Source organism: Urocitellus parryii, chromosome 2 (assembly GCF_045843805.1).
Source record: "Urocitellus parryii isolate mUroPar1 chromosome 2, mUroPar1.hap1, whole genome shotgun sequence".
Classification (NCBI taxonomy): Eukaryota; Metazoa; Chordata; class Mammalia; order Rodentia; family Sciuridae; genus Urocitellus; species Urocitellus parryii.
This window is the reverse complement of record NC_135532.1, coordinates 132,033,141-132,048,181: the sequence shown is the minus strand read 5'-3', so window position 1 is coordinate 132,048,181 and position 15,041 is coordinate 132,033,141. Positions and strand designations below refer to the sequence as shown.

At 36.4% G+C, this 15,041-nt stretch overlaps 1 protein-coding gene across 1 annotated transcript in view; it reads left to right on the top strand.

Annotated features, from left to right (window-relative positions):
- Nucleotides 1–15,041, top strand: part of Pld1 (phospholipase D1) — a 200,727-nt gene that overhangs the window by 79,847 nt on the left and 105,839 nt on the right. The window contains exons 2-7 of the mRNA XM_026395005.2: nucleotides 3,306–3,494; nucleotides 3,730–3,857; nucleotides 5,937–6,082; nucleotides 6,283–6,391; nucleotides 7,846–7,911; nucleotides 14,286–14,344. Coding sequence (XP_026250790.1) covers nucleotides 3,335–3,494; nucleotides 3,730–3,857; nucleotides 5,937–6,082; nucleotides 6,283–6,391; nucleotides 7,846–7,911; nucleotides 14,286–14,344 — 668 coding nt within the window. The 5' untranslated portion in view covers nucleotides 3,306–3,334. The remainder of the gene's footprint in view (nucleotides 1–3,305; nucleotides 3,495–3,729; nucleotides 3,858–5,936; nucleotides 6,083–6,282; nucleotides 6,392–7,845; nucleotides 7,912–14,285; nucleotides 14,345–15,041) is intronic.

The following is a 15,041-nucleotide window of genomic DNA, read 5'->3' as shown; positions in this document are numbered from 1 at the left end:
ACGTACCTAGGAAAATTATGTTAGAGTCATTCCACCATCTTTTCCTCTATTGGAAATGAGTTATTTATATTGACTTGATCCAATGACTCTACTATTTGTCTCAATTATCTTGTAATGTAGAGATTAATCTATGTGTACTTTAAAACCAACATGCATTTTAAAATTCTTTCATTAAAAAATATGTGTCAAGGATCTCATGAAAATAGAAGGAGACCATTAGAGTAAAGGGAGGGAGAAAGGAGGGGCATGGGGAAATACTGGGGACAAAATATAAGAAATTACACGATGTCCATGTACAAAAGTCCCACAATGAATACTGCTATTATGTATAATTATAATGCACTAATTAAAATAACATTAATAAAAATAGAAGGGGGATTAGAAGACTATAGCAGAGTACAGCAAGAGGATTGGGGGAGAGAGCAGCGGAGGGAAAGGGAAGTTACCAAGGAATAAGACAGATCCGATTATATTATATATGTATACAAATATGGCATAATGAGTCTCACGATTATGTAAAACTGTAATGCACCAATAAAATTAAAAATTAAAAAATGCAAAAGAATTACATATGCAAAATAATATAAATTTATCAACATGCATTTTTAATGTTAGAACTTTGTCTAAAAGGAAGGTCATTTGCAATAACCTTGTTTTTCTCTGCTATGCTGAGAAAGTTGGCAAAGTTAAGCATAAGTCTGTTTAATCGATAAAAAATTCTAAAGTCTATAAAAATTAACAAGTGACAATGATATGATGTAATATCTGACCTGTTTTTCCTTGTCTCGTTTCCTCTAAACTTTTAATTACCTTGTATGTTAGATAAATCAAAATCCAGTTAATGCTTGGAATCTAATAAGTGTTTCTTTGTTGAATTAAGAGAAAAGGAAATAAATAAATATTTTATTGTGTTCAGAGGCAACAGTTCCTGAATGGAGGCTAAACCAGACCTTAATTAAAGTATTCAGGTTAGAAAACATTCTGCCGCCTACTCTTCTTCTTCAAGTGCAAAACTACTTGGATTAATTTCTTGGGATAGGACAAGGGTTAAGTTCATTAAACTAAGAGAGTCTGAACAATTTTATGGCACCTGTTATGTACAATTAGGGTTTTATTATAAAAGGGACTCTAGAGATGAAATGGTTCAATCTCCTTAATTTACAGATAAGGAAACCAAGACCTTAAGAATTGAAATGGCTTTGTCCTATGGAGACTGAGCTGCAGGGGGAATTTTAGGTTCTTTTCATTAGTCATATCTTCCCCTCTCACCCTCTCTGTACTAGGGAGTGAACCCAGGGGATTAAGTAAAAATAAATAAAAAAAGGAGGGCTGGGTTCAGCCATTTTTATTTATTTTTAATTTTGAGAAGGGCATCTCACTAAGTTGCTGAGATTGGCTTTGAATTGACAATCCTCCTGCCTCAGCCTCCCAAGCTGCTGGGATTATGCCAGTCATTTCTTAAAGGGATTTGCCCCAGGATGCTTGTTTATGTGAACATTTCCCTCTACTCCAAGACACTTACATATTTCTAAAAAATAGCAAGATAAAAGACTGTGGTTGAGAACCTCAACTTTTGGGTCATAGAAACCTGGATCGAAATACTTGCTTCACCACAAAGCATTAGTCAAATTATCTAATCTCTGTTCTCAGTTTCCTCATTTACTAGAGAGGAGGACAAACTCTTGTAATCTTCAAAACAGAAATAGCAAATTTTTGCCAGTTTATTATTAATGATTAAGGTAATAGTTTATAAAAGATTACCACCAGCTGGGTGCATGCTAAGCCATTAGTACCCATTAACTATTATTGGAATATAAATTAGAAGTGGGAGAGAAAGTTGAATAGAAGAGAGATAGGCAAGGATAATCTTATATTTTGCTAAAAAATAAGTTTGAGTTTATGAGTTTGGCTTCAAATTTCCCTATAGCCAACATGGAAAAATAGAAATGATTAATTATATAGCTCACAGGAACTTAGTATATTAATTTATATATATATAAGTATAAATTAATGTGTGTGTGTGTCTCCAAACCAGAACTGCCCTCTTTCACCCCTATCTTTGAATTTCCAAACAAAGTTTCTTTCTACCAGACACAATAGTGTGTAGGTTTTAGAAACTAGTTGAATTATAATAAGGGTTGCCTGAGACTCTCCTGGGCACCCAGCTTCTCGAGAGCTCCTATAGGAGAGAACCCTGCTAAGGATCTTCTCCTTAGTACCTTCTATCCTCTGAAAGACCTTGGATGTGGGCAATGATGAACTGGGTTATTCAGTTATTTCCCCCACCCACTTCAGATATTCGTAAGGTAGTGGCCTTACTCCCCTTCATATTTTCATTCCTTGAGTCTCGCATATGGTGGATGCTTAGTTAATGTTTGTGAATTGCAATAATGTTAATGAACATGTGCAAAAGAATTACCTGTATGAGAGCCCTTCCATTTAGACCCTGGTTGTGACAGAGAGATTATTTCTATATTGAGTATTATAAAATTTTCAACCAACTCGGATGACAGTGCCAAAGGCTTAAATCACAGTATTTTAGATGAAAAGTAAAATCTATATGAACTCTTCTTCCCTGGGTACTGATGTGCAGCGACTTGTGTTATTAAATGTCAGGATGAAATAGAACCAGTTTTCTTTAAAAAAGGAGAGAAGTGTAATTCTAGCACTTCAGGTATCTTTAGGAGCAGGGATATTAATCAATTTTCTTTCAAGACACGTACATCATTTTACCTCATGCAAAGTCATGACCAAAACCTCGTATCTCAAAGATGTAGTGTACTCTGATTGGAATGTCACCAACAGAGAAAATATACAAAGATTATGTTATCACAAAAACATTTCTATATCTGCATATTTAGATATGTGAAATACCCTAAATTTTCTTTAGGAAATGTTGAAAGGTACTTATTTTACAAGATTGTTTTTTTTCTTTTCATGTATTTATTATAGCTAAGAAGCAATTTATTTTCTCAAAATAAGCATTCCCAGATTGATTTCCTTTACATCTCTCTTCATTTATTGAAGTTCATAAAATTATATGAGAGAAATGTTGGCACTTATTCAATGTGGTGTTTCTTTTTCTTTTTTGTTTGCAATTGGGTGTTTCTCTCCATTTTAATTTACAAGCTAGGAGTCCTTTAAATGTTAAGCAGGAGAGTAATTGAAAGGTCATTTGGCATTAACTGGGGTTCACACTGAGACCTGACTTGCTTCCTGGTGCTGCATGTAAGCCAGGATTCAAATTGTGGGACAGGGTTTTCCTGGACCAAAAGGTAATTATGTAACCCTTTTTCCTTTCTCAGCCCCATTGCTTTGACTGTCTGAAGTTAACATGTCTCTGAAAAACGAGCCAAGGGTAAATACCTCTGCACTGCAGAAAATCGCTGCCGACATGAGCAATTTGATAGAAAATCTGGACACTCGGGAACTCCACTTCGAGGGAGAAGAGGTGGAATACGATGTGTCTCCCATGGATCCCAGGACTCAGGAAGGTAAAGCCTGCGGATCTGAGGGAGAAGGGAGCCCATCAGAGTTGGTTGACAGAGCACAGTTTGAAATAACCAGCTAATGATCTGTCTTCCTTGCAGAGATCAGAACACAGGGCTGAGAATCATCATCCCCTAAGAGGCTTGCTTATTTTAGCGATTGATTCTCAAAAGGAGGCCAAAATCATGCTACTGTCACCTGTTGGAATAACTTTGTTTACTTTTTATTTTATTTTTTTAGGATATATCCCTTTCTCTGCTATCTATAACACTCAAGGCTTTAAGGAGCCTAACATACAGACTTATCTCTCCGGCTGTCCAATAAAAGCACAAGTTCTGGAGGTGGAGCGATTCACGTCTACGACAAGGGTCAGAGCACTTAAGAAGTTGCCTTTTTTTTTTTTTTTTTTTAGTTTTTTTTGGTGCTAATTTTTATTTTATTTTATTTTTATTTAATTAATTAATTAATTAATTTGTTTTAATTTGCTATACAAGACAGCAGAGTGCATTTTGATTCATAGTACACAAATGGATCACGATTTTTCATTTCTCTAGTTGTACACAAAGTACAGTCACACCACTCGAGTCTTCATACACGTACCTAGGGTAATTATGTCCATCTTATTCCACCATCTTTCCTACCTTCATGCCCCCTCCCCCCCTTCCCGCTATCCAAAGTTTCTCTATTCTTCTGATGCTCCACAGGAGCCGCCCTCCAACCCCGAAAGAACTTGCCTTTTTGTTAATACATGTGGATTACTACGTTGACTTCCGTTTTCCTTTCTCCCAGCTATGACCGTATTCTTTAGGTTTTTGTTTGTCTTTTTGTTTGGACTGTTTCCAAATTCTCAAATCCTGAGATTTTGATTCCTTCTTATTTCATCTTTATTTGCATTACTCCTTTCTCCCCTTTCTGGACAATACTCTTTGTGGCATTGAAGGCAATTTATTAATTTAAATTGCAAGGTGCCTCTCTGAACCTTTCTCTTTCCCCAGTTTTCTGTTTCATTTTAGACTTTTCAATCATATCCATCATAACTAGAATACCAAGTACAAGTCAGGGAAGAGTTTAGTTTTCCTAATGCTTATTTAGCAAGATACTGCTTTTTCTACTTGGCTTTAAAAAAAAAATACTGCCAGGTGCTGTGGCACATACCTGCAATCCCAGCAACTTGGGAGGCTGAGATAAGAGGACCACAAGTTCAAAGCCAACCTCAGCAACTTAGTGAGACCCTGTCTCAAAAATAAAAAATAAAAGGTGGGGATGTGACTCAGTAGTTAAGCACCCCTGGGTTTAATCCCCAGTACCAAAACAAAACAAAATAACAAAAAACATGATTCAAGATTAGCCAGTGTTGTTACCCAAAAGCAATGCAGAGGGAATTCTACCTGCAGACTCTGCCTCTCTGTTTTTTAACTGAGGTTCCATCCTTTAGTCTTCATTCACATATTTTCACTAAACAGTGACAAAGCTCTAGAGTAAAATGCCTTCACCAGGCCAACCTAAACCTGTACTCATGCTCCCGTGCTCATCCCCAATTTACACCCACCTGGTGTAGATCCTGAGGCTTTTCTTATGCTTTAGGTTCACGTCTCCCTGATAAACTGTTGAGCATCTCTGTGATGACCTTTGCCTCTTATGTTAATTGCCTGCTTTTAGATTGAGAGACAATAACGTGTAAGAGGTAAATGTACAGACTCTAGAGCCAGACTTCAGGGTTAGTTACTGTCCTTGCTTTGTTATCTCAAAACAAGTTACTTAACCTCTCTCAATTTCCTCATCTGAATAATGGGTACCATAGTATTAGTAGGTTATATTAAAAATACACAGTATATTATCCAAGTATATACTATATGCTTAGTACTGCAGCAACTGCTTCTACCCACCCTTCCTGAACACTGGTAGTGCCTCAGGGCAGTGGGGAATGGCATAGATGAAGGTAGACATTGCAGTGTGTTTCAGAAGGAGCAGGGAAGAAGACATGCTATACCTTTTTTTTTTTTTTTTTTTTAGGACAAATTTGTCTAAGGTGGTGCTCCTGGCATCCACCACCTCCTGCTTTCCTCTCACCTTTCATTGCTTGTACTTGTGGCCTGGATTCCTCCCTCCCTCCCTTCCTCCCTCCCTCCCTCCCCCCCCCCCCCCCCCCCGTTTTGTGTGCGTGCACGCACATATTTTTTTTTTCTCTCTCTGTGTATGTGTAAGGATTTGTAGGAGTGTGGCATGATCCAAAGTATGTCTTGTGAAATTTATCATGTGGATCGTTAAGAGAATATTATTTCTGTGATCAATTGTTTCCGAAAAATATTTGCTTAAAGTACTTATGCAAAGTATGTAGGCTGAACTTAAGTATACTTCCATGTTATTAATTAATTAGCTATTTTTCATTGAGAGCTGTTGGAGTTTTTATTATCTAAAATACCAACCATTTTTGTTTATCACTGTAGGTGCCAAGTATCAATCTATACACTATTGAATTAACACATGGGGAATTTAAATGGCAAGTTAAGAGGAAATTCAAGCACTTTCAAGAATTTCACAGAGAGCTGCTGAAGTACAAAGCCTTTATCCGAATTCCCATTCCTACCAAAAGGTAACCATTTCAGAATTTAGATGAAGTTAACCCAACACACAAATTGGATGGGAGTGTATTTCATTCATTTTCTATGTCATCTAGTCGCATGTTGATAGATATTTTCAATTAAATAAGCTCTTTTAAAAATAAGACATTTCATGAAATATGAGAGTTCAAAGAATTCTCTAATAAATGTCTGCATTATGTGTGTGTGTTAGACACACGTTTAGAAGACAGAACGTCAGAGGGGAGGAGCCTCGAGAGATGCCTAGTTTGCCCCGTTCATCTGGAAACATGATTCGAGAAGAACAGTTCTTTGGTAGGAGGGTAAGTTCTTTCACCCTTTTGCTGATTTTATTGGGTTTTTTATTGTTTAATTTGTTCTTTTTAGATATACATGACAGTAGAGTGTATCTTGACATATTATACATACATGGTCTTCTGTTGTTTTGAACATAGTTTTGCAGCAGAGTAGAAAGGTGGCACTTAATGAGAGGTGAGGGATTCCAGCTGAAGTTTCTTTTACCTGCTGGCCTCTAGCCCTAGCAAGGTTGAGCTTCTCTGGAACCAGTTAGGCATTCCCATCCTCCCAAGCCATCGAGAGGGTGTATCAGCACTGAAGAGTGTTTGTTGGTAGCTATGCTGTGAAGAGCTGTCCTCCTCCTAGTACCTCCCTAAACTTGTTGTGAATTGAAGATTGAGTGTATCATGTTGGGTTTTGAGATCTACTCTCTTAAAATCATTTATTTCCCTACATTTGCTCCTATATGTTAGTTCATTTTAAAATTAAATATGGAAAGTTGCATTGCTCTGCTCCAGGTGGGGCAGTTAGCATTTAGGAGAGTAGGCTGAGCACAGACTTGCATGCTAGAATAGGAAACTCAAGATAAGAGATGTGTTTGCCACCCTACTACGATTGGTACTGCAAGGGGTGGGGGACTTGCATTTTTTATTAGGATATTCATCGGTAATTTGTTCATTTCTGTGCATTCTGTTTTATAATCTGAAAATTTTATGTTTCAGAGGGAATATTTTATTTTTTCTTTTGTAGTTATCATCTTTGTTTAAAATCTTTTTAGGGGTCTGGACTAAATATTTTCCAAGATAACTTAGACATATAAAATTACATAATTTCTGGTTATTGTGTGCACATGTATGAGCCCAACTAAAAGTGATTATACCTATTAACCCTCAGTGATTCAGCAAAAAGGTGCTGGCTTAATGTGTCAAGGTCAATATACTTGATATATGTTACTGCAATGCTCCAAGTCTATAAATCTCCGCTTTCCCCATACACACACATTTTAACATATTTGAAAAATCAAGGTTAGAAAATCTTTTTCTTTTAACATTTTCCTTCCTTTTTACTTGAAAACTATTTAAAAATTATGATGAATCTACCAGTAAATTAAATGCTGGAATTGAAAATACACAGGTGTTTTGGTAAAATCAACAAATGACTTGAAATTACCTACCATGAACAAATCCTGTTCTAATAGCTATGGAGGATTAAAAACATATACAGCTCAGGTCTTGTTAACAATTTATAAAAGACCTATGCATGTGGAATATTAAATAGCAAGAAGAGATTCAAATAATAATTGAAGAAAAATCTATAGAAATAATACATTAATGCTAATCAGGGTTCCTTGCCCAGTGATAATATTAGCAAATATTATCATAACTTACAAAGGTCAAGATGAAATGATGATTTTATCATTATCACTATTTAAATTTTTCTATGGCTATATTAATTCTTATCTAAAATATTTGCATTACAGAAACAACTAGAGGATTACCTGACAAAGATACTAAAAATGCCCATGTATAGAAATTATCATGCCACAGTAAGTACTCTTCAGTGATTTAAATTTTGAAGTAATTTCTAAAAGAGTAAATTGTGAGCTGAATTTTGAGTGATTTTTTTTAACACAGTGCTTGCATCCATATTTACATTTTTTCTTGAATTAAAACAAATTAATGAATGCAAAATTGATTTGACAGCCGGGAGCCAGTTTATGGCGATATGATGCTATATTTAAAATATTGAATAGAACTTAATATGTCTCTAACAACAGACTTAAGTGAGCCCAAGTGCTACCGCAGACTGGATTATCTAGAAATCAACCCTGTTCTCCCCTCAGGCTTCTTCTGCCAAAAGTCCTTGTGAGTTCCAGAGAAAAAACTTTAAGCAGTAAGTGATGAAAACAGCTAAGCAGAGTTGAATACCCAAGACTTTCTGGAGCATATTTGGATGGCCATCTGATTGGCCTATCTTTTCATGTGAAAGTGAGAAGCTTGAGAAAGCCAGGCTCTTCTTAAGGAAGAGCTCTCAAGAAAAGAGAAGAGGGTGGTGGGGATTGGAGATTGGAGGCACCCCGGAGATTGATCTTGGGAGCCAGGCAGCTGGCAAGCAGGAAGAAGCAGGTTTACAGTGCCGGCATACAACCAGCTCTGCCATCTTAGGGCGCCTTGAGGATAAAGCAATTTAAAAAGATTAGTTTTCAGTTATCCAGAGGTCTGGAAACTGAGAATGTCTGGGTGTAGACTGTATTGCTGTAGGGTCAACCATGGTGCAGAACATAAAGAGTAGTGCACTTGTGACTTGGCCTCTAGTTTAGTGAATACCATCACACAAATCCGTAATTGAAAGAGGGTATATTTAGGAGAGGAATAGAGAGCGCTTGGCTCTGCTGAGTTTCTCAGTGGTGGGAGGTGCCCTTTTGCTCCTGCCTGCATATTCCTGGGAAGCTGGTCCAAAGATGCGCACGCACACCTGCTTCCCTTACACATAGCTGGCCCAGAGCCAGCCTGCTGCTCATCTCCTGCAGCAGCTCATGCAGGGATATTTGATGGACTTGAGGGAACTTCTGTGTCTTCCTGGAGAAGCATTTTCTCAAGAAAGTCAGCAGTTTGGGTTCCATCAGAGGATCTCCAGAGTAGGGTGATGGGAGGGGTCAGGTCTTTTCTAGGATTTAGAATCATATAAGATTGAAATAACATCACAGATAAGGAAACTCTGCTGTTGTTACTAAAAACATTGCCCTCTGTTACAGTTTGTGAAATCAGATGTGCTGTTTTCTTTAATGCAGAATTATTTAAATGTATACTAATACCTGTGTCAATAATCTTCCATTTTTCTTACTTTTCTGCCTGCCTATGACTTTACTTGTACTATTTATTTTGGTTTTAGGACAGTACTTGGTGAGTTCATTCTTTTCTTTCCATGTGCATTATTACATTTTGGATTCTGATGTCGACTAAAAAATGTTTACATTTTTTAAGTGTTCATTTAAATTACTTTTCCAGTCATAAAAATCTTTTCAAAGTTAATCTATATTGTGTTTAGATATCCCAGGGTGCCTTATAAATATTTCCTTTGGAGAAGAAAACCTAGTTAGTAACTTGATAAATATATTATCCCCATCAAAAGTGAGGGGATCTCATATTACTAAGATTATTCCCTCCAACAGCTGAATTCTCCAAAATTATTCAAGCATTAGATACAATTTGATATACATTAATTCTCTAACCTTATTTTCCTTTCATATTAAATTTAATCTGGTCTAAAGACTAGATTCACAGGTCTCCACATCACATTCATAAAATTAGATTGGCATCTATGTGTTTCCCTTGGTAATTATGAGAAATTTAAAAAAAACCCATCTGCAAAAAGCATATTACAAATCATTTTTATATATGCACATATAATAAGTTTATACTTTAAGAGTATAAAATGAGTCTATTTAAAGTTAATACAGGTCCTTAAACTGATAGCATCATGGATCATAGATCAAGGAACTAGATAGGATACATCCTCATTAACTCTAGAATGGTCCAGATCTATATTTGGAATCTATGCTTTTGACAAATAATTTGGGTGATTCTTATCTGGAGAGTTTGAGAGATAGACTAAAATGCTATTGCCAACTTTAAAATGTCTTGGTAAAGTTGAACTACTTTAAAAAGTGGAGAAAGATTATTGTGGGATTTGTGTAATAGGATTTACCAGAAAGAACTGTGTTTAGGCTTCAAAGCAGTGACTGTTCAGTTTTCTCAAATGGATTTTGAAATTAGACATGGAGAGTTTTTTCTTTTTCCTTTTATTAAGTCATTGGTTGGGTAGGCACTCAGACAACAAACTCTTCCAGGATTATGAAGACTTTTTTTTATTTCCTTTTTTCCTCCTTGTGGTTGGGACAAACAGGACATCCCAGTGTTCTAGCTGATTCTGCATCACAGTTCCATCAGAGATTATTGGTAATTCAGTCAGTTTCCTGAATGTAATGTGGGCGCACCTGTATTTTACTTTCTTACTTGACATAAATTTGTGAAAGAAGTAGCGCTCCGTACCTGAGTTGTACAATAACAAGAACTCATGTAAGAATTCCTCTTGTGTTCTGAAACTGAGTCAGTGCCCACTAACAGGGCACTTTAAATAGTTACTGGAAAATGCTTATCTTCCAGGGAATTGAAAGGAAGAGGAATAAGGAACAATAAATTTATTTATTTTTCTTACCTAAGATTAAAATCTATGTGTGAAACAAAATGCACTGTTTTCTAAGAGAAGTCCCTAAACTGATAGGATCTTATCTTAATCCTAACTTGAAGTAAATCATTTCACTTCTGTAACTCAGATGCCTTATCTCCAACATAGTGATTAGTTTGAAATCTTGCTTGGAACCTCCCACAGATCAATAGTATTGAGTTCACTTCCCTCCTTCATAGGATGAATAACTTTAACTTGAATGGAAGAATAGGTAGGGAATAAGATGCACACAGGGCATCCATTTCAACAGAGAAGAGCTGTACTGAATCAAATGCCTGCATTTGCAGATTAAGGGAGGTGCTTTCTTTCTCCTGATGGAATCTCAGAAGGATGCAGACCTTAGTCCAACCTTAGCATTCCTATGTTGATGAGATGTCTCCTTAGTACCCTGTACCTCTGTTAACTGTTTTATTTGGAAGACAGCCATCCCTAGAGTACCTGGGCCTCCCCTTCTCCATCACCAGAGGATTGCTTTTCCCAACCCTCTCATCTTCCTGTGTCTGAGAATTTCCCATTTGCCCACACACTTAAATTTTTGGCTACCTGAGGAATGGAAGGGGCCTCTGAAAGTCATCATCCCCTTATCCTTCAAAGATAGATGGAAAGGACAGGGTGATTGCCAGGTTATTTCTAGGGCCCGTGTTACCCTTAGGTTTGGTTGCTTGCCTCTTGGCACAAAAATTCCTGCAGCACGTTTTTCTAACCTTTCAAGTATCCAATTGGTAAGTCACATTGGAATTTTCAACTTGAGACAACCTATTGCTAAGAACATTATTTAATTGAATTTTTCACAACTCCTTCTCCAAAACAAAAACAAAAAGATACCCATTGGTACTTTGCACAGTAAATCCCATGGGATATTGTTAGGTTCAAATGATCTTTAAATTCTTTTACCTGAGAATCATATGCCCAAATGGAGAATGGAATTCTTATCACTGAAGATGCACTGAAAGGTTTGCACAACATAATCTTTGTAAAATTGCACATTTTGTTCATTTGGTTTCCCTAGAAATTGGTGATAACACATTTACTTTCAATTTGAAAAATCTGTATTTGACCATTATTGCCAATAGTTTTTTTCTTTTCTCTATAATAGTGCTGATTTCTCTTTGAAATCTCCCGTTAGTCAAACTTTAATAAGCCATTAAGATAAATTAAATTTCATAGTAATGTACAATTAAAATTTTCTACATTATAATGCATATTTTTATTTAGATGAAATTCCTCACATTTAGCAATTTTGTTATGTTCTAAAGTTATGAATTATTTTCAGATATTTCTGTTGTCAATTATTAAATGATAAGAGCTATATAAATAAGAATATCTAGAAATTAGACAAGTGGCTTCCTTGATTTTTGTCTTTAGTTCTTATTCTTCCATTCAGTTCTAAATGCATAAGTTAGTTTACACATCTATAGTAGTTTCTTCAAATATAAAATAGGATTCGCATCATCCTAGAGATAAAATGAGAAGTTATGTCTTAGGGTCTTAAAATATTTTGCATTCTATGGTTGACAGTCTGAATGTCATTTCTAATAACCACATAGGTTACTACATTTTTCAATTAGAAAGTATTTTCACAAATCAGATAAAAAATGTATGGTGCTGAATCCCTGGGTTTTATATAAGAAATGAAATTTAAAGACTTTGGCTTTTAAAATTCTTATTTAAAAAGTATTATGTGAAGATATGTTTAACTTGGGATTTTTAAAAGTTATTTAAATGCTTTTAATTTGTCTTTACAACTTATGCATAGATTTATTGAATTTTCATTAAACTCTGAACATATTTTTCAGTTGTCATCTAATATCTGTATACTGTGAAAAAAATCAATAACTAAATCTGATAGGTAAATCCTTTTTAATTTTAAAAATGTACTTTCTTCAAATAACCCAAGAAAAGAAAGAAATACAAACATTTAATTGAATCTCACAAGAATTTATAATTCTAAAATATTTGTAATTTTTTCTTATAATATTAATATTAAGCATTTCCAAACAGATATAAAGTATGTATTTCATTTGGTAAATCTCAGTTACAAACCTAGATCAAGTGCCACTTCCTCTGTGATATCACATTAGACAGGTGTGCTCTCCCCTCCCCCTATTCTGTAACTTTATAACTGCTTTCATGTGAAACCTGCCTGGTTCTTCCCACAGAACTTTGTTCCATGTCTAATCTCTCTTCTCTGTACTTCCTGATTGATGCTGGGAGAATATTTTTTTCTATGGAAGCTGTTATTGGCATGGTTTAAGGACCACTGGCAGATCTAGACTTACTGTTGGCTGCTTAAAAAGAACAAATCTGCAAATTGGGAATATCACTATTTCTAACTTTGGTTGTTTCAAGGATTACTGTAAAACCTCTGCACATGTTAAGCATGACATACTATCAATTTGGTTTTCACTCTCTGTGTCTGTGTTTGCATGTAGCTCTCACCCAGCTAGAATATGCAAAGTACTTAATTTGAGCAAGATAAAGGTTGAATGACATTTTGCTTTTGCAGTTTAGTTTTGAGGATGATGAATTTGGTCTCACTTGGTACCAATTCTATCCTTTGCTAATTATGGATGTTAGACAATTTACCTAAACCAGGGGTTGGCTAACTAGAACCCATGGGCCAAATAGAGCCCACTGCCTGTTTTTCTATGCTCTGTGAGCTAATAATAGAATTTTGTGTTTTAAGTGGTTGAAAAAATTTAAAGAATAAAACTTTGTGACATGTGAAGTTATATTTTATAATTACATAAAAAAGTTTTATTCAACACAGCCACACACGTTTATTTATGTGTGACTTATACCTGCTTTCCTACTACCATGGCAGAGTTGAGCAGTTGCAACAGAGACTTTATGGCCCTCAAAGCCCAAAATATTTACTGTCTGATTCTTTGCAAAAAACCTTAGCTTACCCCTGCTCGTTTTCCTCTTCTGTGCAATGGGAAAATAGTAACTACCTTCAGAGGGGTTTGAGGTAACATGTGAAAACTGCCAAACATAATAAGTCTTCAGTACATGTTAGGTGTGGCTGTTGTTATTACAATATTTATAGGTTTTAATCTATTGATTTCTACAATGAAGATGGTCCTCAAATTCTCTTCCTTTTTGACTCATCAAAAATAATTCTTCCTGTTAGGCCTGATGTTCCCTAACTTCTCTGTAACATGCAATGCCATGATTTCCTCTTACCCTTCTTCACCTTGTTCACTAAGGACAGCTGTGCATCCTGTTGCCTTCCTGCTCCTTCTGTTCTCTTCCCCTTCATCCCTCACTTCCTCCTGTTCCTGCATCTGGCCCCACCTCACTGCCTTCACATGTTCTTTTATTATTGGGTGCACCCTATGCCACAGAACCTTCTCCTCCAACAACAAAAATGAACACAGAGCAATATTGGAAGTGAAGTCCCTTTCCTTGGCCTTCTTGAGCATTTGGTCTCCACATCATCCTTCATGGTTGTGTTTTAGCTATGTGCTTCAATACCATCATTATCGATCTCTCTAGTCTTTAGAGTGTACCAAACAGCATTTGCCCATAGCGGTACCCAATAATGTGTTTTTGTAAACAGAAATGAATTTCCTTCCTTCCTTCCTTTCTCCCTTGCCATCCCTCCTTCTTTCTCCCTCCCCCGTTCTTTAACTTTCTAAAGTGTTTTTTTTTTTTTTCACTTCTTTCCAGACAGAATTCCTTGACATAAGCCAGCTGTCTTTCATCCGCGATTTGGGACCAAAGGGCCTGTGAGTTCCAGCATTGGATGCTTAGAGAGAAGTGTGAAAAGCTGATGTGCAGTGACATTCATTGTGGCAGCAGTGATGGAGTGCCCCTGGATTTACCGCCAGCTTGTTTCCCCAGTAGACTAAGACCAACTGAGGAGACCTGCTGTAAGAAGCAGAGCGTCTCCTTCAGTAGATGATGGTAGCAATGGCTCCACCATCTTCCTAATATGCTGACAGCTCAGCTTCCTCCTAACCCAGCATTGGGAGTGTTCAGTACCCACAGCAAGGGTGGTCTGTGGGAGAAGGCACTCAAACAGACGAAAAAGGTCCTTTTCCAATCACTTACAAAAGTTTACAGTCACTCATGTTGATGGCTATTGAAAAATCATTATTCTCCTTCACAATATTAGCTCTTGGTCATAGAAAGTGCTTAAGTTTTAATTCTGGTTAGGAGCCCTGTCAGTCATTGTTTTAAAATTGTTTTTGTTTTTTAGACATTGTTATTGCTCCTCTTGTCACTTTTTTTTTGGTATTGAGAATCAAAGCCAGGGCCTTGAGCATGCTAGGCAAGCACTCTACCTCTGAGCCACCTCCCCAGCCCCTCTTGTCACATCTTTCAAAATCAAGATAAGACCAACTTCCAAAACTAGTGGCTTTGCTCTACTTCCTTTGGCGTGGCTCCATTGTTGTAACTGTGAGTGGAGGGACGCAGAAGTGT